This window comes from Theropithecus gelada, chromosome 20, assembly GCF_003255815.1.
Source record: "Theropithecus gelada isolate Dixy chromosome 20, Tgel_1.0, whole genome shotgun sequence".
In the NCBI taxonomy this organism is placed as follows: Eukaryota; Metazoa; Chordata; class Mammalia; order Primates; family Cercopithecidae; genus Theropithecus; species Theropithecus gelada.
The window spans coordinates 31,827,729-31,851,563 of NC_037688.1; the positions used below are offsets into that span (position 1 = coordinate 31,827,729).

A 23,835-nucleotide genomic window follows, 5' to 3' on the forward strand; every position below is an offset into this window, starting at 1 on the left:
GATCCAAGAGATCCAAAAGACAAGAGAAAGGAGGAATGAATCTGCAGAATTAGGCTGAAGGGAAATTTGCCCTGTTCCCTCTATCCCCCAATATGAACTGTGCTCTAAAGACAGGAGTAACTAGTCCATTTTGAAGCAGACTTAAAAGGCCTGGGAGAAATGGAATTGATAGAATATTTGATGAGTCTAAGCATTCTGAGATAAACTTAGACAACTGGAAGAGAGTTTGGGGTTGAATTGATAATTAAGAAAAAAAATGAAGCAAAAACATAAGGCAATTAAGAATTCCAAGTAAAATAAATTTTATAGAAAAGCAAAGGGCCAGGCGAAGTGGCTCAGGCCTATAATCCCAACACTTTGGGAGGCCAAGGTGGGAGGATGGCTTAAGCCCAGGAGGTGGAGATCAACTCGGATAATATAGCGAGACCTCGTCTTCACAAAAAATTAAAAAGTTAGCTGCACAGGTTAGCTCATGCTTATAGTCCCAGCTACTCAGGAGGCTGAGGTGGGAGGATCACTTGAGCCTGGGAGGCGGAGGTTGTAGTTAGCAAGAGATGGTGCCAATGCACTCCAGCCTGGGTGACAGGGCAAGACCCTCTCTCAAAAAATATATGTAAAGAAAGAAAGAAACAGAAAAAAGAGGCTGGATGTGGTGGCTCACACCTGTAATCCCAGCACTTTGGGAGGCTGAGGCAGGTGGATCACTTGCATCCAGGAGTTCGAGACCAGCCTGGGCAACATGGCAAGTCCCCATCTCTACAAAAAAAATACAAAAATTAGTTGGGCATAGTGGCACATGCCTGTAGTCCCAGTTACTCAGGAGGCTGAGATGGGAGCATGGCTTGAGACTAGGAGGCAGAGACTGCAGTGAGCCAAGATCACTCCACTACACCCCAGCCTGGGCAACAGAGTGTGACCCTGTCTCCAAAAAAAAAAAAAAAAAAAAAAGGAGTTGCCTCTGGGGAGGAAAACAAATTGGCCGGAACCATTATTTTTAAAATCACTTGACTCTTTAAACAATGTGTATATACAACTTATTTTTTATCAGCTATAAAATATAAAAGACAAGGTTCTTATTCTTGAGGAAGTCATAGAAATAAGTACTAACAGAAGTATGTTTAAAGCCTACTAGAATTTAAAGTGTTTCGGTGGGAGAAATTAATTCTACGCAGTAGTGTTTAACACATATGTTCCTTACCATGTGTCAGGCCCAGAAGAAAAAGAACAAAGTGAAGCCGATGAGGAAAGGATTTGCTGACTGCCAGACCTACTGGGTCCATCATTTATCACTGAGCAAGCACACAAATATGAGCAGAGACATGGTCCCTGAGCCAAAGAAGCTCTGAATCTAGAGGTGGAGAATGACACCTAAAATAGCTATTACAAACCGGGGCGGCCAGGAGCCGTGGCTCAGCCTGTAATCCTGGTGCTTTGAAAGGCGGAGGCAGGAAGACTGCTGGAGGCCAGGAGTTCCAGACCAGCCTAGGCAACCTAGCAAGGCCATGTCTCTATTTCAATTAAAAACAAACAAAACACAATCTAGGGTGATGAGTACAATCTACGATCATTCCTGGTTCCAGGAAGACAGACAGGCGGCTCAGCGCTTTACCGACAGGAGCACTCACCTGCGCTTACGTAACGCGGGGGCGGCTGCGTAAACAAAGCCAGCTCAGGGTCCAGGCTCCATCCCTATCCTCCCCGCCACCCCATCCAGTCTCTAATCAACCTAGGAACCACCCTTTCCCAGGGACCAAGTCTCCGGCCAGAACTAGTCCCTAACCCTTTTAGGGCTTAAGCCAACTCACCGACTCTGCTGCCGCTTCCTGCTCGTCCACCGCCAGGGCCCATGAGTCAGTGGCCATGGTCCCAGGCGCGGGTGGGAGGCTCGTGCTGGCAGATTCGGATTCGAGGGATGGCACGGTACACTGACCGTGAGCTCCGGGGGTTCGCGGCAGGCTCTGCTCCAGCCCCACTACAAGGCTGCAGACCGGAAGCGGCGCGCCACAGTGACGTCGGAGGCCGCTCCTGTTTGGCCACCCTTTGCCCACTTGGGGCTGTCGATTCTGTCACCCTCAGGCCCGTACCCCTCAACCCCGGGCAGAGCAGGCTTTCCCATCAAGCTGAGGTAGTTATCTTAAAATGCCTAAGCTCTGGTCAACTTGGCTCTCCAACCAAAGAACAAAATCAGATTCCCAACCAACACAGTGGCAGAGAAGGCACTAATACAGATTGAACGGATTGAATATATCAAAACAGAAAACCATTAACAATAGTCACCAAAATGCAAAACAAGCAGAGAGCTGTTTCCCTTTTGAGGTTGGTAATTTAAAATGTCCAGGTGTTGGCAATCAGCCCTGTCAAAAAACCCATTTGGTTAAAAGTCCACTTGACCACTATGCAATCTTATGCATGTAACAAAAGGGCACCTGCACTCATAAATTTGTACTCCAAGAAGAGGAATCGCAGCTCTCCTATGTAAGGGTTGTATAACCAGGACAATGTCAAAAAGGAAGAAAACAGACAGGTGCGGTGGCTCATGCATGTAGTCCCAGCAGTTCTGGAGGCCAAGGTGGAAGGATCACTTGGGCCCAGGAGGTCTAGACTGCAGTGAGCCATGATAGTGCCACTGCACTCCAGCCTGGGTGACAGAGCAAAACCCTGTCTAGAAAAAAAATTAAATAAAATTAAAATAGTAAAATAATTAAATAGAGCTAGGTGTGGTGGCTCATGCCTGTAATCTCAGCACTTGGGTTTTTATTTGTTTTTTGAGATGAAGTCTCACTCTGTCACCCATGCTGGAGTGCAGTGGCGCAATCTCGGCTCACTGCAACTTCCGCCTCCTGGGTTCAAGAAATTATCTTGCCTCAGCCTCCCAAGTAGCTGGGATTACAAGCCCACGCCACCATGCCCGGCTAATTTTTGTATTTTTAGTAGAGACAGGGTTTCACCATGTTAGCCAGTATGGTCTCCATCTCCTGACCTTGTGATCCACCTGCCTTGGCCTCCCAAAGTGCTTGGATTACAGGTGTGGGCCACTGCACCCAGCCTTGTTTTTTTGTTTGTTTGTTTGTTTTTAAAGATAGAGGCCAGGTGTGGTGGCTCAAGCCTGTAATCCCAGCACTTTGGGAGGCCGACGTGGGTGGGTCACCTGAGGTCAGGAGTTTGAGACCAGCTTGGCCAACATGGTGAAACCCCATCTCTACTAAAAATACAAAAATTAGCCAAGCATGGTGGTGCACACCTGTAAGCCCAGCTACTTGGAAGGCTAAGGCAGGAGAATCGCTCGAACCCAGGAGGCAAAGGTTGCAATGAGCTGAGATCATGCCATCACACTGAAGCCTGGGCGACAAGAGTGAAACTGTGTCTCAGAAAAATAAATAAATAGACTGGGCATGGTGGCTCACGTCTGTAATCCCAGCACTTTGGGAGGCTGAGGCTGGTGAATCACGAGAGGTCAGGAGATTGAGACCATCCTGGCCAACATGGTAAAACCCTGTCTCTACTGAAAATACAAAAATTAGCTGGGTGTGGTGGCATGCACCTGTACTCCCAGCTACTTGGGAGGCTGAGGCAAGAGATCGCTTGAACCCGGGAGGTGAAGGTTGCAGTGAGCCAAGATCGTGCCACTGCATTCCAGCCTGGCGACAGAGTGAAACTCCATTTCAAAAATTAATTAATTAATTAATTAATAAAAAGGCAGGGCGTGGTGGTTCACGCCTGTAATCCCAGCACTTTGGGAGGCTGAAGTGGGCGGATCACGAGGTCAGGAGATCGAGAACATCCTGGCTAATGTGGTGAAACCCCGTCTCTACTAAAAATACAAAAAAAAAAAAAATTAGCTGGGCATGGTGGCGGGCATCTGTAGTCCCAGCTACTCAGGAGGCTGAGGCAGGAGAATCGCTTGAACCCAGGAGGCGGAGGTTGCAGTGAGCCAAGATCATGCCACTGCACTCCAGCCTGGGCGACAGAGCAAGACTCCATCTCAAATAAATAAACAAATAACAACAACAACAATCAAGCCATGGTGGGTTCTCTGTGGAATTTAACCGGTACTGTAGTAGGAAAAACGTTTTGAGAAAGGCTAAAGCATTTCCAGGGAACACTCTGCTTGCTATGATTCTTTTTTCCTGCACGCTCACAGGGTTAACTGGAGAAGATGTTTTGTTTTTTGTTTTTGACCTTACGCATGAGAGTGTGCTAAAAAGAAAAAGGCAAACACCGCCTAGGTAGCCATGACCTACATCTCATCACTTCAGAAGCAACCCTGGGGATATTTTCTCAGATAAATTATATTGTTTCACAGGGCTAGAGGTTAATGAAGTTTGCAAAACAGTTTAATGAGGTTAAAAATTACATTGCCCAAGGTGCAGGACCATATATAGTAGGTTCACTTGTGCAAAACAAACAGGAACTCCCACCCCAAAAGTCCCCAAGCTCCCATATATGCTTGTATACACTATAGAAAATGCCTAAGAAGACAGGAGCAGTGGCCTGTGTCTGCAGTCCCAGCTACCCCTGAAGCTGAGGTTGGAGGATTGCCTGAGCTCAGAAGTTCAAAGCCAGCCTGGGCAACATAGTGATACCATCTCCTCTTAAAAAAAAAAAAAAAAAAGTGGCCAGGTGCAGTGGCTCACGCCTGTAATCCCAGCACTTTGGGAGGCCAAGGCAGTGGATCACGAGGTCAGGAGTTCAAGGCCAGCCTGGTCAAGATGGTGAAACTGCATCTCTACTAAAAATATTAAAATTAGCTGAGCATGGTGGTGGGTGCCTGTAATCCCAGCTACTCAGGAGTCTGAGGCAGAGAACTGCTTGAACCCGGGAGGCAGAGTTTGCAGTGAGCTGAGATCACGCCACTGTACTCCAGCCTGGGCAACAGAGCAAGACTCTGTCTCAAAGAAAAGAAAAGAAAAAAAACAGGTTAAGATACACACAAAACTGGTAGCAGTGGCTGCTCCTGGTGAGGGTCTCTAGAAGCGTGGAGGTGGATTGAGTATGCTTTATCCTCTGACATTATTTTCCATATGCATGTTTCTTTTCTTTCTTTTTTTTTTTTTTGAGACGGACTCTCGCTCTGTTGCCCAGGCTGGAGTGCAGTGGCGCGATCTCGGCTCACTGCAAGCTCCGCCTCCCGGGTTCACGCCATTCTCCTGCCTCAGCCTCCTGAGTAGCTGGGACTACAGGCACCCGCCACCGCGCCTGACTAATTTTTTGTATTTTTAGTAGAGACGGGGTTTCACCGTGGTCTCGATCTCCTGACCTTGTGATCTGCCCGCCTCGGCCTCCCAAAGTGCTGGGATTCTTTTTTTTTTTTTTAAATTAGAGACAGGATCTTGCTATGTTGCCCAGGCTGGAGTGCAATGGCTATTCACAGGCACAATTACAGCATACACTATATCCTTGAATTCCTGAGCTCAAGACGTCCTCCTGCCTCTGCTTCCCAAGTAGCTGGGACTACAGGTGTGTGCAGCTGTGCTTGGCTCCATGTTTCCCTCTTAAAAATGTATTTCAGACAAACAAGAAAGAGTATAATGTAACAAATACTTAGATTCCCACCTCAAAACTTAAGAAATAAAATTACTAAGTTCCAGCTGATAATCTCTGTATCCGCATCCCAGGAAGACAGCAGCTATCCTAAATTTGGCGTTTATCCCTTCCGTACACGATTTTTGCATGTGTTTTTTCTTCTACTAAATAAATATGCAAGCCTAGGCAACATAGGGAGACCCCGTCTCTACCAAAATAAATAAATAAATAAATAAATAAATAAATAAATAAATAAATAAAATTTAAGTAGCTGGGTGTGGTGGCGCGAGCCTGTAGTCCCAGCTAGTCCTGAGACTGAGGTGGGAGGATTGCTTGAGCCCAGGAGTTCAAGGCTGCAGTGAGTCGTGATTGTGCCACTGCACTCCAGCCTGTCTCAAAACAAAACAAAAAACTTAAAAATAGCATCGGTGTTCCAGATTCTCCTCAGTTCACCCCCAACACACCTGCGCATTGTGAGACTCCAGCTAAGAAGGAACCTGGTTTCCAAAGTGGGCGTGGAGAGAAAAGGATTCGGGGAATAAGAGCATCTGGATTGGAATTCAGTCTCCTACATTTACTCCCACGTGAGCCTAGCCAGTCTCAGTTTACCCTGAAATCACAGGAAGTACCCACCTCACAGCTGGAGGATTCTAGATCACAAGGCTAAGACCTTGGGCCGAAGCCTCGAGAAATCCTGTTATTCCTCTTCCCAGGAGTAGGGACGAGGAAGGCATCTAAATGTGGGGGAAAGGGTCTGGCTTCTACCCTCGCAGATACTCACGTCGCCCACAGGCAGGGTGATGGGAAACCGCCGCAGGGCGCGACCTCGGACCTGGCCGGCAGCCCCGGCCATCGCAGCTGATCATGGCAGTTGCACTCCAACAACCGCCGCTCTTGGCACTGGCCAAGCCGGAACCTCATTGGCTGAGACCTGGAAATCCTGTCAACCAATCAACTGAGGGGACGGTACAGCGCTAGCGGATGCGCCCAGAAACTCAGGGGACCACAGCGCAAGCCTCCCGCAGAGGGCTTTGTTTCCTGCTAAATGCCTGGCTTCCTGGTGAAACTGGGAACTCCATGAGGTCAGGGCAGTGTCTGCCGTCTTTAATCTTGATCCTCAGTGACTAACACATAGTGGTCACTCATTTGGTGAATGACGAGCCATTAGCATCTCCCTCGTGGGTCAAACTTTTCAAAATTTTGCATCTGAACAAATAGGTGCAGACGCACATCCTCTAAACTAGACCCTTGGTATTCCAAGTGTAATCTCTCAGCAGCATAAATATCACCTGAAGCCTGTTAAAAATGCAGGCTCTCAGGCCCTATCCCAGGCCTATTCAATTTAGCAGCATTTTAGATCCTAGGTGATTCCTTTAGCGTTTTATGGTCTGAAAAATTCGTGAGGCAAAAAAAAAATGATAATATGCTCAATTGAAATATTCCTTTAGAGGCTCTTAAAAATTCAGCCATCCCCATTTGACTTAGTACCGAGTAAGTGAGCATTGTAAACCCATTTGATAGATGCTAAAAGTAGCTAAGATGCCTTGGGAGAGTTAAGAGTCTAGAGCTACATCCTTCCAAAGCTATGTTAGTTTTTTTTTTTTTTTTTCTTTTTTTCCACTTGTTTCCATTTCTTTCTTTTTTAAAATTGAGACACTGTCTCATTTTGTCACCCAGGTTGGAGTGCAGTGACACGATCATGGCTTACTGCATCTTCTGCTTCCCTGGCTCAAGCGATCCTCCCACCTCAGCCTCCTGAATAGCTGGGACTACAGATGCATGCCACCACACCCAGCTAATTTTTGTATTTTTTTGTAGAGATTGAGTTTTGCCATGTTGCTCAGGCTAGTCTCAAACTCCTGAGCTCAAGCCATCCACCCACCTCAGAATTCCAAAGTGTGGTGATTAAAGGCATGTGCCACCATGCTGGCCTGTTTCTGTTTGCTGTTGTTTTTATAATTTTTAAAATTTTATTTATTTATTTATTTATTTATTGAGACAGAGTTTCGCTTTTGTCACCCAGGCTGGAGTGCAGTGGCACAATCTCAGCTCACTGTAACCTCTGCCTCCCGGGTTCAAGCGATTCTCCTGCCTCAGCCTTCCGAGTAGCTGGGATTACAAGTGCCCGCCACCACACCCAGCTAATTTTTGTATTTTTAGTAGAGATGGGGTTTCACCAGGTTGGCCAGGCTGATCTTGAACTCCCAGCTTCAGGTAATCTGCCCACCTTGGCCTCCCAAAGTGTTGGGATTACAGGCATGAGCCACCGCGCCCAGCCTGTTTTTTTTTTTTTTTTTTTTTTTTTTTGAGACTGAGTCTGGCTCTGTCGCCCAGGCTGGAGTGCGGTGGCCGGATCTCAGCTCACTGCAAGCTCCGCCTCCCGGGTTCACGCCATTCTCCTGCCTCAGCCTCCCGAGTAGCTGGGACCACAGGCGCCCGCCACTTCGCCCGGCTAGTTTTTTGTATTTTTTAGTAGAGACGGGGTTTCACCGTGTTAGCCAGGATGGTCTCGATCTCCTGACCTCGTGATCCGCCCGTCTCGGCCTCCCAAAGTGCTGGGATTACAGGCTTGAGCCACCGCGCCCGGCCTCCAGCCTGTTGTTTTTAAGACGGGGTTTCACTCTGCCGCCCAGGCTGGAGTGTAGTGGCGCAATCACAGCTGTTGTACTATCTTGAGGCCTTTGGTTATCTTTCTCATGCCCCAAGATGAAGTTCAACAAATGTTCCACTGGAGAGCAAGCCATGTGCGTAGCGCTCACTCCCACCTACAGGCCTATTTGCTTAACCTAGAATAAATCAAGAACTTGCCAGTAGTTTCCTAAAATATATAATTTGCACATTGCATTAAGATAGCTTTCTTTCTAGCATGTAGTTGACATTATCTACAAGAGAAAAATATCACAGAAAAATACCATTAGTTATACAGGAATGAGACTATTGGGCCTTAATTACAATTTATCTTTTTTTTTTTGTTTTAAGAGACAAGGCTTGGCTGGGCGCGGTGGCTCAAGCCTGTAATCCCAGCACTTTGGGAGGCCGAGATGGGCGGATCACAAGGTCAGGAGATCGAGACCATCCTGGCTAACAAGATGAAACCCCGTCTCTACTAAAAAATATAAAAAAACTAGCCGGGCGAGGTGGCGGGTGCCTGTAGTCCTAGCTACTTGGGAGGCTGAGGCAGGAGAATGGTGTGAACCCGAGAGGTGGAACTTGCAGGGAGCTGAGATTGGGCCACTGCATTCCAGCCTGGGCGACAGAGTGAGACTCCGTCTCTAAAAAAAAAAAAAAAAAAAAAAAAAGAGACAAGGCGGCTGGGCACGATGGCCCACGCCTCTAATCCCAACACTTTGGTAGGCCGAGGCAGGCGAATCACCTGAGGTCAGGAGTTCAAGACCAGCCTGGCCAACATGGTGAAAACCCCCGTCTCTACCAGAAATAGAAAAAAAAAAAAATAGCTGGGTATGGTGGTGGGCGCCTGTAATCTCAGCTACTTGGGAGGCTGAGGCAGGAGGCAGATGTTGCCATGAGCCGAGATCATGCCATTGCACTCCAGCCTGGGCAACGAGAGTGAAACTCTGCCATCATGCTGGCCTGTTTCTGTTTGCTGTTATTTTTATAATTTTTTAAATTTTATTTATTTATTTATTTATTTATTGAGACAGAGAGAGAGAGACAAGGGTCTTGCTTTGTTGCCTAGGCTGGAGTGCAGTCATGAGATCTTAGCTCACTGCAGCCTTCAGTTTCTGGGCTCCAAATGATCCTCGTGCCTCAGCCTCTTCAGTAGCTGGGACTACAGGTGAATGCCACTATACCTAGCTAATTAAAAAGAATTTTTTTTTTTTTGTACAGAGTCTCACTCTGTTGCCTAGGCTGGTTTTAAACTCGTGGGCTCCATTTATCCTCCTGCCTTGGCCTCCCAAAGTGTTGGGATTACAGGCGTGAGCCTCTGTGCTGGCCTACAATCTCTCTTAATGGATGAATAAAAAGTTATTTATTTATTTATTTATTTATTTATTTATTTATTTATTTTCTGAGACAGAGTATCACTCTGTGGCCCAGGCTGGAGTGCAGTGACCTGATCTCAGCTCACTGCTAGCTCTGCCTCCTGGATTCACGCCATTCTCCTGCCTCAGCCTCCCGAGTAGCTGGGACTACAGGTGCCCGCCACCATGCCCGGCTAATTTTTTTGTATTTTTTAATAGAGGCGGGGTTTCATCATGTTAGCCAGAATGGTCTCAATCTCCTGACCTTGTGATCCACCTGCCTTGGCCTCTCAAAAGTGCTGGGATTACAGGCGTGAGCCACCACTCTCGGCCAAAAAATTATTTTAATCTGTTTATAATTATTTTATTAGTGAAGATACTATCCTAGTAACAACTCTGGCAGCAGAACTAAATTATTGACGTTACGACCTGCATTATTTTATTTTGAAAGTATGATTCATACATACCTTTCAGCTTTCTAAGTGTGGTGGCACAGAAGTCTGATTCATTTCCCAGATTGTTTAGGCTAAATATATGCTATTTAGGGCACTGTGGATCAGAATAAACACTTGTGTCTCCTGGTTTTGCCCTTCTCTGTGTTACTTAACCTCTCTCTCTGCCTTATTTTACTCTATTAAAAGCAGATAGTAATAGTTACTCATTATAGGGTTGTGAGGATTAAAAGCTTAGATTGGTGCCTGCTGTATACTAAGTGCTCAACAAATGTTAGGTTTGATGATTACTATTCGTGAGCTGCTATGAACTGGGAAGGTAAATAAAATGATTTATGTTTTTTACTGGCTTTTGGGCTTGACCTTTTTGTGTAGGATGGTCTTTTACATAAAAAGTAGTATTATTCTGTAATGTCTGTAACTGAGTTATGATCAACAGCACAATTTATTACCCGTGTATTTGGATATATCAGATGATGTAGGTAATAGTGCAGTGGTTAAGAGCATGGGCTTTGGTGTTAAATAGACACAGGTTTGAATCCTGTGTCTGCAACATACTATTGGGTGTGAACTTGTGCAAGGTAATTTCCTCATTTGTAAAAAGGGGACTCCAGCTGACCTCATACACGGTTTAAAAATCAAATGAAATAAACATGTGAAATGTTTGATACAATGCCTCACATATAAATATATATATTTTTGAGACAGGGTCTTGCTCTGTCGCCCAAGGAATGCAGGGTCACGATCAGGGCTCACTGCAGCCTCAACTTCCTAGACTCAAGTGATCCTCCTACTTCAACCTCTCAAGCAGCTGGGACTACAAGCTTGCGCCACCATGCCTGGCTAATTTTTTTTTTTTTTTTTTTTTTGAGATGGAGTCTTGCTCTGTCGCCAGGCTGGAGTGCAGTGGCACCATCTAGGCTCACTGCAAACTCTGCCTCCCGAGTTCAAGCGATTCCCCTGCCCCAGCCTCCCGAGTGGCTGGGGCTACAGGCGCGCGCCCGGATAATTTTGTATTTTTAGTAGAGACGGGGTTTCACCATGTTGGCCAGGATGCTCTGGATCTCCTGACCTCGTCATCCACCGGCCTCAGCCTCCCAAAGTACTGGGATTACAGGTGTGGGCCACCGCGCCCGGCCTTTTAAAATTTTTTTTGTAGAGACAGGATCTAGTTATGTTGACCAGGCTGGTCTCCAACTCCTGGGTTCAGGTGATCTTCCCACTTTGGTCTCCCAAAGTGTTGCAATTATAGGCGTGAGCCACCGCGCCTGGCATATACATATGTGCGTGTGTGTGTGTGTGGGGGGGTGTGTGTGTATATATATATTCACCCTCCTCCCCCAGGCCTATAAATATTAACTTTTTTTTTTTTCAAAGGCAAATCGAGGACCAAATGCCGATCCAATTGTACCTCAACTACTGATGTTATTTCTTCCACACCACATTCAAGGTCTCCCCAGGCCACGTGTAATCATGGGCACAACGTCAGAATCTTTGAGGGCTGCATATCACTCAGCAACTAAAATAAACAGAACTATACCAAGACCTGTGACCTCTACTGAGACACGTTACCGTCTCCCCTTATTAACTATGTCAATTGTGGTATTAGGAATTTGCCTATGGAAACCAAAATGTCGACCTCTGGGAGTCCGAGTCTAACTCGATCACGTGACGCACCCCTTCCGATCTTTTCTCGCGGTTGCATCAGCCAATTTAGAGCCGCCTTCCCAGGAATCCGCTAATGAGCGGATTCGTCCTCAGTTTGATTGGCATGTTGATTGACCAATGAAATCTCATAAGGTAAGGCGCGGCGGGGTGCTTTCCGTCAGCGCGCTCTGATTGGACGGGGCGCGGCGGGTTGTGGCCGGCTGTGTCTTGGGGCCGGAACAGCTGCGCGCCTGCGGTAATAGGTACAGCGAGCCCTCGGCCGGGGACTCTGAGGGAGGAGCTGGGGACGGCGACCCTAGGAGAGGTAGGCGGCCCTCGGAGAGCTCTGCGGTGGTAGGAGAGCGGCTGGGCCCGCAGTCTGGGGGGAAAGCTCGGCAGCCGCAGTGGGCCCCAGGGTCAAGCCCCGCGTGGCCTGGAGAAGCCCAGTCTGGGCGGGAGCGGGAGCTGGACAGTGTGGCCCTGCGTTCGCTCCCGGGAGCGCTGCGAGTGTCGCGGCCTCGGGTGGATTTGCTGAGCACCAAGACCTCACGGTTGCCAATCTGAGGTTTCATCTCCCTTGGTTTTAATCCCCTGGGGCGTGTGGGAGCACAGGAGGAAGGATGGGCCAGCTGGGGGGAGTCCTGCTGTGAGCCAGCCATTCCCTGATTTCTTAAAATGAAACAGCTGATGCCGGTCCAGGCCCACCTAGACCGTCATCTTCAGCTGTTCTGTAAAACAGTTTGTATTTCTCGGTGTGCGTTGAAGCTTGTGAGTTAATTCCGAACTTGCTGTTAAAGGATTAGTATACCTGATCACGAAATACGTATTTAGCAGCCACTGTACTAGATGCTGAGGATGTGCTGTAATAGTGAGCCCAGGGACGGCGCGGAGGCTCACGCCTTTAATCCGAGGGCTTTGGGAGATCGAGGCGGGTGGATCACCTGAGGTCAGGAGTTCGAGACTAGCCTGACCAACATGGTGAAACCCCGTCTCTACTAAAAATACAAAAATTAGCCGAGCGTGGCGGCACATGCCTGTAATCTCAACCACTCGGGAGGCTGAGGCATGAGAATCGCTTGAACCTGGCAGGCGGAGGTTGCAGTGAGCTGATATCACACCATTGCACCCCAGCCTGGGTGACAGAGGGAGACTCCGTTTCAAAAAATAGCCCAAAACAGTCGTTGCTGCTGGGATGGAACTGACAGCCTGATGGGGGAGGCGCACATTAAACAAGCCATTAAGCGCATGTGGAAATTATGAAGGGAAACACTTGAGGCTATGAGACAGTAAAAGGGGGAGCCTTAGCAATAAGGGGAAGGCTTTCTTAAATAAGTATCTTGGCCGGGCGCGGTGGCTCACCCGTGTAATCCCAGCACTTTGGGAGGCCGAGGCAGGCAGATCACCTGAGGTCAGAAGTTCGAGACCAGCCTGACCAACGTGGAGAAACCCCGTCTCTACTAAAAATACAGAATTAGCCAGGTGTGGTGGCACATGCCTGTATTCCCAGCTACTCGGGAAGCTGAGGCAAATCGCTTGAAGCCGGGAGGCGGAGCTTGCAGTGAGCCGAGATTGCGAGCACCATTGCACTCCAGCTTGGGCAACAAGAGTGAAACTCAGGCCGGGCGCGGTGGCTCAAGCCTGTAATCCCAGCACTTTGGGAGGCCGAGACGGGCGGATCACGAGGTCAGGAGATCGAGACCATCCTGGCTAACACGGTGAAACCCCGTCTCTACTAAAAAAATACAAAAAAACTAGCCGGGCGCGGTGGCGGGCGCCTGTAGTCCCAACTACTCGGGAGGCTGAGGCAGGAGAATGGCGTGAACCCGGGAGGCGGAGCTTGCAGTGAGCTGAGATCCGGCCACTGCACTCCCGCCTGGGCGGCAGAGTGAGACTCCGTCTCAAAAAAAAAAAAAAAAAAAAAAAAAAAAAACNACCCAATCATTTTACGCCTTAAGCTTTGTTTGAATTTCGCGCCATAAGCTGTGTTTGAACTTGTGTTTGCCTATATAAACAGCCTGTAACAAGCAGTCGGGGTCCCAGGGCCAACTTAGAGCTTGGGACCCTAGCGCGCTAGTAATAAATAACTCTCTGCTGTGAACCTCGTGTGGGTGATCCTTCGCGGCGACCCCTGCCCAGGAGGGAATCGAGAGTTCGGTTCCAACACCACCCACTTCCGTTCTAACGCCGCTTCACGGGGAGCTGCTTGTTTGTTGTTCCCATTTTAAAGCCCTCAAGATCATCTACTGAATTACAGCATCTTGGAATTTCACGACGACAGACTTGTGGTCATGTCTGCTTTCATTCTGCCGGTCCTTGACAGGTGTCTTACATTTGGGTACTTGTTAGTTCTTTTTTTTTTTTTTTTTTTTTAGACGGAGTCTCACTGTGTCTCCCAGGCTGGAGTGCAGTGGCGCGATCTCGGCTCACTGCAAGCTCCGCCCCCCGGGTTCACGCCATTCTCCCGCCTCAGCCTCCCGAGTAGCTGGGACTACAGGCGTCCGCTACCGCGCCCGGCTAGGTTTTTTTTTTTTGTATTTTTAGTAGAGACGGGGTTTCACCGTGTTCGCCAGGATGGTCTCGATCTCCTGACCTTGTGATCCACCCGCCTCGGCCTCCCAAAGTGCTGGGATTACAGGCTTGAGCCACCGCGCCCGGCCTCAAGCGACCCTTTGCACTCAGCCTCCCAAGTAGCTGGGTCTGCAGGTGCACACCACCACAGCTGGCTAATTAAAAAAAAAAAAAAAATTTTTTTTTGACCTCCCAGGCTCAGGTGTTCCCATGTTGCCCAGGCTGGTCTTGAATTCCTGGCCTCAAGCAATGCTCTTGCCTCAGCCTCCCAAATGCCTCAGCTGGGATTATAGGCATGAGCCACTGTGCCCCGGAAATAAGTTTCTTTGGAATTGATACATCAAAAGTGAGACGTTTACTAGGAAAAGGGAAAAGAGTGGGGCAGACAGCTTACCTGGCACATGAAGAGCATGTTAAAAGGTCCTGTGGCACCCCAGTGCAGTGGTTCATGCCCGTAGTGCCAGCACTTTGGGAGGCTGAGGTGGGCCCATCGGTTGAGCTCATGAATTTGAGAGCAGCCTGTCTCTACAAAAAAATTAGCCAGTTCATGATGGTGAGCACCTGTCGTCCCAGCTCCTTGAGGGTCGGAGGTAGGAGGATCACCTGAGCCCAGGAGGCGGAGGTGGCAATGAGCTGTGGTTGTGCCACTGTCCTTCAGCCTGAGTGACAGAGACCTGTCTAAAAAAAAAAAAAAATGTCGAGACAGGTCTCGCTCTGTCACCCAGACTGGAGGGCAATGGCATGATCTCAGCTCGCTGCAGCCTCGGCCTCCCAGGTTCAAGCAATTTTCCTGCCTCAGCCTCCCAAATAGCTAGGGTTATAGGCGCCCACCACCACGCCCGGCTAATTTTTTTATATTTTTGGTTTCACCATGTTTCACCATGTTGGCCAGGCTGTTCTCGAACTCCTGACTTCAGGTGATCTACCTGCCTTGGCCTCCCAAAGTTCTGGGATTACAGGCATGAGCCACTGCACCCGGGCGAAAATCTTCTATCGCCCAGGCTGGAGTGCAGTGGCATCATCTCGGCTCGCTGTATCCTCTGCCTCCCAAGTTCGAGTGATTCTCCTGCCTCAGCTTCCCAAGTAGCTGGGATTACAGGTGTGTGCCACCACGCCCCGCTGATTTTGTTTGTGTGTTTTTAGTAGAGACAGGGTTTCACCATGTTAGCCAGGATGGTCTCAATTTCCTGACCTTGTGATCCAACTGCCTTCGACCTCCCAAAGTACTGGGATTATAGGTGTGAGCCAGTGTACCCGGCCTCAAAAATTTTTTTTAAATACAAAAAATTAGCCGGGTGTGGTCGCACATGCCTGTAGTCCCAGCTGCTCCGGAGGTTGAGGTGGGAGGAACACCTGAGCCTGGAAGGCCAAATGATTGCACCACTGCCTGCGCTCCAGCCTGGGTGACAGAGAGGGAGACCCTATCTCAAAAAAAATTCCTGTGGAGTGGCTGGAGCCACGGTGTAATTTAAGGCACCCAAGACGTTTACAGCTCTTGTTATTACATGAAACCTGAGGTTCTGCCTTTGTGCTACCTCTGTATCCCATACAGCCTTCCAGTGAATAAATGAATGAGTTTACGTTGAATAAATATATTGAATTTATATTGAATAAATGGGGTAAATAAATGAATGTGGGGATACAGCTTTTAATAGTTCCAGCCTTCGTAGGCTCATAGTTGATATATTCAGTCCTTTTACACAATACTGCAGTTAATTCTGTATATGATCGTCTCCCCAGGAAGGACATAGTCTGTCATTCAGTTTGATTCTTGGCACATAGTATGCATTCATTATGGTGAATGAGTAAGCAAAAATGGGAAATTCATGTGTCTTTTGAAAAGTAGCTGGAGTCAGGATCTCCTGTTCACTTTGTACATCTCTATTGTATCTTCCTCATAAGAAGAAAACTGGCTGGGCATGGTGGCTCATGCCATCCCAACTGGGAGGTTGAGGCCAGGAGTTCGAGACGAGCATGGGCAGCATAGCAATGCACCATCTATAACAAAAACAGAAATTAGCTGGGCATGGTAGCTCATGCCTGTAATCCTAGCACTTTGGGAGGCTGAGGCTGGCAGATAACCTGAGGTCAGGAGTTCGAGACCAGCCTGAGCAATGTGGTGAAACCCCGACTCTGTTAAAAATACAAATATTAGCTGGGTGTGGTGACATGTGCCTGTAATCCAAGTTGCCTGAGAGGCTGAGGCAGGAGGATTGCAGCAACTTGGGAGGTGGAGGCTGCAGTTAGCTGAGATTGTGCCATAGCACTCCAGCCTGGGTGACAGAGTGAGACTCTGTCTCAAAAAATATAAGAAAAAAAAATTAACTGGGCATGGTGGTTTTCAACTGTAGTCCCAGTTACTTGGGAGGCTGAGGCAAGAGGATCACTTGAGCCTAGGAGTTTAAGGCTACTTAAGTGATTGTCCCACTGTACTCCAGTCTGGACAGAACCAGAAAAAAAAGAAAAGTTTCAGCTAAACAACTTAAAAGTAATATCCACTCTGTTCCGTCAAGGTTTTCCTCTTTTTTTTTTTTTTTTTAAGATGGAGTCTCCCTTAGCCACGCAGGCTGGAGTGCAGTGGCGCAGTCTCGGCTCACTGCAACCACCGTCTCCCGGGTTCAAGCAATTCTCCCGTCTCAACCTCCTGAGTAGCTGGAATTACAGGCACTCACTATCATGCCTGACTAATTTTTGTATTTTGGTAGAGATGGGTTTTCACCATGTTGGCCAGGCTGGTCTTCAGCTCCTGATCCCAGGTAATCCACCCGCCTCGGCCTCCCAAAGTGCTGGGGTTACAGGCGTGAGCCACCGCACCCGGCGTAAGGTTTTCCATTTTACAGATTGCTTCCAAATACAGTATAGCTTTTGATCCTCACAACACCTCAGTTGAATAGGCAGGGTAAATACTGCTTTGTACAGAAAAGGAACTAAACTCAGGCAAAAGTGAATTAAGGTTACAGTTGGGTCTGGAATTCCAGAGACACTTTGATAATAATGTTAATACTGTGAATGAGATATGGTTCTCATTTTTCTAGACACAGCACTGTGTGGCACTGCAACACCATGCCAGTGATCAGCACTCTTATCAAAGCCTGTCACTTCTCCCCAGCCTGCCTCTCAGGGAAATTGTAGTATCTGTGAAAGAGCTGTTTTTGTTTTTGTTTTTGTTTTTGTTTTGAGACAGAGTCTCGCTCTGTCGCCCAGGCTGGAGTGCAGTGGCGCGATCTCGGCTCACTGCAAGCTCAGCCTCCTGGGTTTACACCATTCTCCTGCCTCAGCCTCCCGAGTAGCTGGGACTACAGGGGCCCGCCACCTCGCCCGGCTAGTTTTTTTGTATTTTTCAGTAGAGACGGAGTTTCACCATGTTAGCCAGGATGGTCTCGATCTCCTGACCTCGTGATCTGCCCGTCTCAGCCTCCCAAAGTGCTGGGATTACAGGCTTGAGCCACCATGCCCGGCCTGTTTTTTTGTTTTTTGACACAAGGTCTTGCTCTGTCGCCTGGGCTGGAGTGGAGTTGCATAATCACAGCTCACTACAGCCTCAGTCTTCTGGACTCAATCTTCCCACCTCCGCCTCCCAAGTATGTGGGACCACAGGTACGCACCACCATGCCCGGCTAATTTTTTTACTATTTGTACTGACAAGGTCTGGCTATGTTGCCCAGGGTGGTCTCAAACTCCTGGGCTCAGGCAGTCCTCTCACCTTAGCCTCCCAAAGTGCTGGGATTACAGGTGTGAGCCACCACGCCCAACTCGTGAAAGGACTTTGAAGTCATAAAGTTGTTTCCGTCTCCACCAATTCCCTTGTTGTTTCACTTTTAGTAAGCTGTGCCTCCAAAGTGGGGCTACAACATCCCCACTCCTTAGTATTCTAATGGCTGGAAGGCAGCCGTTTGATGTTAGGGTTCTTGGGGGATGTAGGCTACATAGAGGTAGGTACATTCCTGCTACATACAGGTGGTCCCTTGTACAGATAAGCCCATCCCCAGGACTATTGCTGCTCACGAAGACATCAGGCGAAACCTAGAGACCCTGGCTTTGGGGATAATGGAACTTGGCAGTTGTAGGCTTGTGTATTAACACACAGCTGAAGGGATCTTTAGAGATAATCTCATATGGACGCCTTCTTTTATTGGTGAAGTGACTCCTTCGGGACTTGGAGCTAGAACTCAAACCCTGGTCTCCTGAACTGCTCTCCCTCTTCCCCAGTTGGACTAAACTGAGGGTCTTTGTCACCCCTTTTTTCTTTTTTTCTTTTTCTTTTTTTTTTTTTTGACGGAGTCTCACTCTGTCGCCCGGGCTGGAGTGCAGTGGCCGGATCTCAGCTCACTGCAAGCTCCGCCTCCCGGGTTCACGCCATTCTCCTGCCTCAGCCTCCCAAGTAGCTGGGACTACAGGCGCCTGCCACCTCGCCAGGCTAGTTTTTTGTATTTTTTAGTAGAGACGGGGTTTCACCGTGTTAGCCAGGATGGTCTCGATCTCCTGACCTCGTGATCCACCCGTCTCGGCCTCCCAAAGTGCTGGGATTACAGGCTTGAGCCACCGCGCCCGGCCAATTTTGTATTTTTAGTAGAGATGGGGTTTCACCATGTTGGCCAGACTGGTCTTGAACTCCTGACCTTGTGATCTGATCGCCTCGGCCTTCCAAAGTGCTGGGATTACAGGCATGAGCCACCGCGCCTGGCTGTCCCTCTTGTTTCTAATTCCTGGTCTAGGGCCTGGCACAGAGCAGATGCTCAATACATATTTGTTTAATGAACAAACATTCAGCACTGCTGTGCTTGGTGTGCTGGGGGTTGAACCTCTAGAAATTGGCATGGGAAGGAAGAACAGATGGGGCTGCTGTCTGTTGGTGCTGTGGTGTTGCTTTGATGATGATTTTAGCCTTGGGCTTTACAACATAGAGGTTTTAGGATCAAACAGCTCACCTGAGTCCTGCTTTGACTTGGCTTGAGAAGCCAGAAGTCTTGTGTAATGTCTACTTTGACTTTCAATTCCCCTAATTTTCCTTCATTGTTTTTTCTTTGATTAGTTCTTTGGGGTGACTTTCAAGATGGACTCTACTCTAACAGCAAGTGAAATCCGGCTGCGATTTATAGATTTCTTCAAGAGGAACGAGCATACCTACGTTCACTCGTCTGCCACCATCCCATTGGATGACCCCACTTTGCTGTTTGCCAATGCGGGCATGAACCAGGTAAGGGTTTTTCCTTTTTTCTTGGCTGTTTGTTCACATAAGAGGCAGCAGAGCCGAGATAAAAACACAGCCCTGGGGTCAGACCAATTCCGGTTCTGTCACTCCCTGTGTGATCTTGTGGAACTTTATGTGGTGGACCTCAGTTTCTTTGCAAAATAAGGAATAATATTGCCTGCCTGTAGGTTTTAGTGAGAGGCAAATAGGGTAAGGCATACAAAATGTTTAGCACAGTATTTCGCACATAGTAGGTACTCAAACATTAGTGGTTTTTTTTTTTTTTTTTTTTTGGAGACGGAGTCTTGCTCTGTTGCCCAGGCTGTAGTGCAGTGGCGCCATCTCAGCTCACTGCAAGCTCCGCCACCCCGGTTCATGCCATTCTCCTGCCTCAGCCTCCCGAGTAGCTGGGACTACAGGCGCCCACCACCTCGCCCGGCTAATTTTTTGTATTTTTAGTAGAGACGGGGTTTCACCATGTTAACCAGGATGGTCTCCATCTCCTGACCTCATGATCCACCGACCTTGGCCTCCCAAAGTGTTGGGATTACAGGCATCAGCCATCGTGCCTGGTCTCTTTTTTTGAGACAGAGTGTTGCTCTGTTGCCCAGGCTGGAGTGCAGTGGCGCCATCTCCGCTCACTGCAAGCTCTGCCTCCCAGGTTCTTGCCATTCTCCTGCCCCAGCCTCCCGAAGTACAGTCCCAGCCTGTAGCTGGGACTACAGGCGCCCACAACCACGCCTGGCTAATTTTTTGTATTTTTAGTAGAGACGATGTTTCACTGTGTTAGCCAGTATGGTCTTGATTTCTGGACCTCGTGATCCACCTGCCTCGGCCTCCTAAAGTGCTGGGATTACAGCATGAGTCACCACGCCCGGCCAGCTATTATTCTTTAGAGAGAGAGTCTCACTCTGTCATCCTGGCTGAAGTGCAGTGGCATGATCCTAGCATGCTGTAGCCTCAGACTCCTGGGCTTAAGTGATCCTCTTACGTCAGCCTCCCAAGTAGCTAGAACTACAAGCATGCTCCAGCATGTCAGCTTTTAAAATTATTTTATTTATTTATTTTTTAATTTATTTATTGTTTTGAGACAGTCTCTCTCTGTCGCACAGACTGGAGTGCAGTGGTGCAATCTTGGCTCACTGCAATCTCCACCTCCTGAGTTCAAGCGATTCTCCTGCCTCAGCCTCCCAAGTCGCTGGAACTACAAGCGTGCGCCACCACGCCTGGCTAATTATTGTATGTTTAGTGGAGACGGGGTTTCGCTGTGTTGGCCAGACTGTTCTCGAACTCCTGACCTCAGGTCATTCACCCGCCTCAGCCTCCCAAAGTGCTGGGATTATAGATGTGAGCCACCTTGCCTGGCCTAAATTATTTTATGTATTTATATGCAGAGATGGGGTCTCACCAAGGTGTTCAGGCTAGTCTCAAACCGATGGCCTCAAGTAATCCTCTTGCCTTAGCTGCCCAAAGTGCTGTGATTACAGGGCTAGGCTAAGCTACCACACCCCGCCCACCTAACCCCTTTCTTGAAACTATTGCCACCAGTGCCACTCTGGATCCATTGCTGAAGAAGATTTATTAGTACAGTTTGGGGAGGTTGAATGAAAAATATACGTGAGGCTGGGCGCAGCGGCTCACGCCTGTAATCCCAACACTTTGGAAGGCCAAGGTAGACAGATCACTTGAATCCAGAAGTTTGAGACCAGCCTAGGGCAACATGGTGAAACCCTGTCTCTACTAAAAATACAAAAATTAGCTAGGTGTAGTGGTGTATGCCTGTAGTCCCAGCTTCTGGGGAGGCTGAGGCAGGATGATCACTTGAGCCTGGGAGTTCAAGGCTACAGTGAGCCCTGATCATACCACTGCACTTCAGCCTGTGCAACATAGTGAGACCCTGTTTCAAAAAAGGAAAGAAAAGAAAAAGACATTTGAAAGGTTTATTGTGAGAGAAAAGGGTTAACTCTTGAAATGATGAAAGCATGACAAGTTTATAAAGGAGTTTAAGAGGAATTTGTCAGCATATCTGTGACACTAAATACTTCCCAGGCTGGTTGTGGCTGAAGTGGGTTCAGGTTAGATGGTGTTCTCAGGGCTTTCCTGTGATGGTTCTCTTCCTGTGATGCTCACCCAGTGCATCTGCAGCCCTTAGGATGCTCCTCACTCTGGGATGAGTTGACATTTTCTTTTCTCTTAGGTGTCTTTTCTGGCATGGAAAGTTAGAAACAGTGGGAACATATTCTACCTCTTACAATATTAACTATAAAATTATGAAAAATAGGGCACAGTGCCCCTGTAATTACATCTACTGAGGAGGCTGAGATGGGAGGATCACTTGAGCCTGGGAATTCCAAACCAGCTTGGGCAACATAGTGAGACTGGTCTCACAAAAAAATTATGCTACTTGGGAGACTGAGGCGGGAGAATCGCTGGAACCTGGGAGGCGGAGGTTGCAGTGAGCCGAGATCACGCCACTGCTCTCCAGCCTGGGTGACAGAGTGAGACTCCGTCTCAAAAAAAAAAAAAAAATTAATGGGCCAGGCACAATGGTTCATGCCTGTAATTCCAGCATTTTGGGAGGCCAAAGTAAGAGGACTGCTTGAGCCCAGGAGTTGGAGAGGAGCCTGGGCCACATAGGAAGACCCTGTCTGAAAGGAAAAGAAAAAAATTAAAGAAAAATGGAAAAATTAGCTGGTGGTGGCTCACACCTGTAGTTCCAGCCTCTTGGGAGGCTGAGGTGGGAGGATTGCTTGAGCCCAGGAGGTTGAGGTGAGCCGTGATCATGCACTGGACTCCAGCCAGGGTGACATAGCAAGACCCTGTCTCAAAATGGAAAAAAAAGAAAAATATTTTCAGTTATATGTGAGTCTTATGCATATACCTAGAATTGGAGGCACTAATTTTAGGTGGTCTTATTCAATGAGATAGGCTTTTGAAACACTGGAAAGCTTCTGTTTCTATTCAGGCATACCTGGGTGCAAGTTTTGTCACCTCCCACATGAGCCGCCTCAACAAGAACCAGGGAGTCCAATGTTTGTAAACTTTTATTTTTTTTTTTGAGACAGAATTTTGCTCTTGTTGCCCAGGCTGGAGTGCAATGGTAAAATCTCAGCTCACTGCAGCCTCCCCTTCCCGAGTTCAAGTGATTCTTCTGCTTCAGTGGCTGGGATTATAGGTGTCTGCCGCCACACCTGGCTAATTTGTTTTTTGTTTTTTGTTTTTTGTGGTTTTTTTTGAGACAGGGTCTTGCTCTGTCGCTCAGGCTGGAGTGCAGCGGCGCAATCTCGGCTCACTGCAAGCTCTGCCTCCCGGGTTCATGCCATTCTCCTGCCTCAGCCTCCCGAGTAGCTGGGACTACAGGCACCCGCCACCACGCCCGGCTAATTTTTTGTATTTTTTTTTAGTAGAGGCAGGGTTTCACTGTGTTGGCCAGGATGGTCTTGATCTCCTGACCTCGTGATCGGCCCGCCTCAGCCTCCCAAAGTGCTGGGATTACAAGCGTGAGCCACCGCACCCGGCCTAATTTTTATATTTTTAGTAGAGACGGGGTTTTGCCATGTTGGCCAGGCTGGTCTCGAACTCGTGGCCTCAGGTGATCCCCACATCTTGGCCTTCCAAAGTGCTAGGATTATAGGCGTAGGCCACCGCGCCTGGCCTTGTAGCCCAAGCTGGAATTCAGTGGCACAATCTCAGCTCACTGCAACGTCCGCCTCCCAGGTTCAAGCAGTTCTCCTGCCTCAGCCTCCCAAGTAGCTGGGACTACAGGCAACCACCACCACGCCTGGCTAATTGTTGTATTTTTAGTAGAGATGGGGTTTCACCATCTTGGCCAGGCTGGTCTCGAACTCCTGACCTCGTGATCCACCTGCTTCAGCCTCCCAAAGTGCTGGAATTACAGACGTGAGCCACCATGCCTGACCTTGTAAACATTTTCTTATTGACAATAGCTGTCAGCCTGCATGCAGCATTTACTATGTGCCAGGCGCTGCTCTTTGTCTTTGGCATACATTAAACTCATTTATGCCCAACTCTGTTGCCATCCCTACTGAGGCACTGAGAGCTCAAGTCAGTTGCTCATGTTCACATAGTTGGTAAGTGCCAGTGTGGACTTGAACCCAGAGAGTCATTTCCTTAACCTTTGTGCCATATTGCCTCTTGATCAACAAATACCTTTTTTTTTTTCCCAATTCGAAATGATATTAGGCACCCAGCTAGGTGCCGGAAATACAGAGATGAGTGAGAGAGCGTTTGCTTTCAAGGAGTTCGTGATCTAGCACAAGACTGTCCAGTAGAATTTTTTGCAGTGACGGAAATGTTCTGTTCAACATGGCAGCCATCAGTCATGTGTGATTATTGAGCTAGTGTGACTGAGGAACAGAATTTCTAATTTTTTTTTTTTTTTGAGACAGTCTCACTGTATAGCCCAGGCTGGAATGCAGTGGCACAATCTCGGCTCACTGCAACCTCTGCC

General features: G+C 48.2%; 2 protein-coding genes across 9 annotated transcripts in view; one reads left to right on the forward strand and one right to left on the reverse strand.

The window, feature by feature from the left end:
* The window catches only part of LOC112613720 (ATP-dependent RNA helicase DDX19B), a 48,335-nt gene extending 36,729 nt beyond the window's left edge, over positions 1 to 11,606 (reverse strand). For 2 of the 8 annotated variants that reach the window (XM_025369451.1, XM_025369450.1), the window contains exon 1: positions 1,806 to 2,008. In XM_025369451.1, the coding sequence (XP_025225236.1) occupies positions 1,806 to 1,848 (43 nt within the window). In that variant the 5' untranslated portion in view covers positions 1,849 to 2,008. Of the gene's footprint in view, positions 1 to 1,805; positions 2,118 to 6,156; positions 6,749 to 11,369 lie in introns of those variants that run through there. The other 6 variants (XM_025369453.1, XM_025369452.1, XM_025369445.1 and 3 more) reach the window with 6 other exon arrangements.
* Positions 11,607 to 11,801: 195 nt separating this feature from the next.
* Positions 11,802 to 23,835, forward strand: part of AARS (alanyl-tRNA synthetase) — a 36,051-nt gene continuing 24,017 nt past the window's right edge. Inside the window, exons 1-2 of the mRNA XM_025369770.1 lie at positions 11,802 to 11,930; positions 19,206 to 19,370. Of these exons, the coding sequence (XP_025225555.1) occupies positions 19,227 to 19,370 (144 nt within the window). The 5' untranslated portion in view covers positions 11,802 to 11,930; positions 19,206 to 19,226. The remainder of the gene's footprint in view (positions 11,931 to 19,205; positions 19,371 to 23,835) is intronic.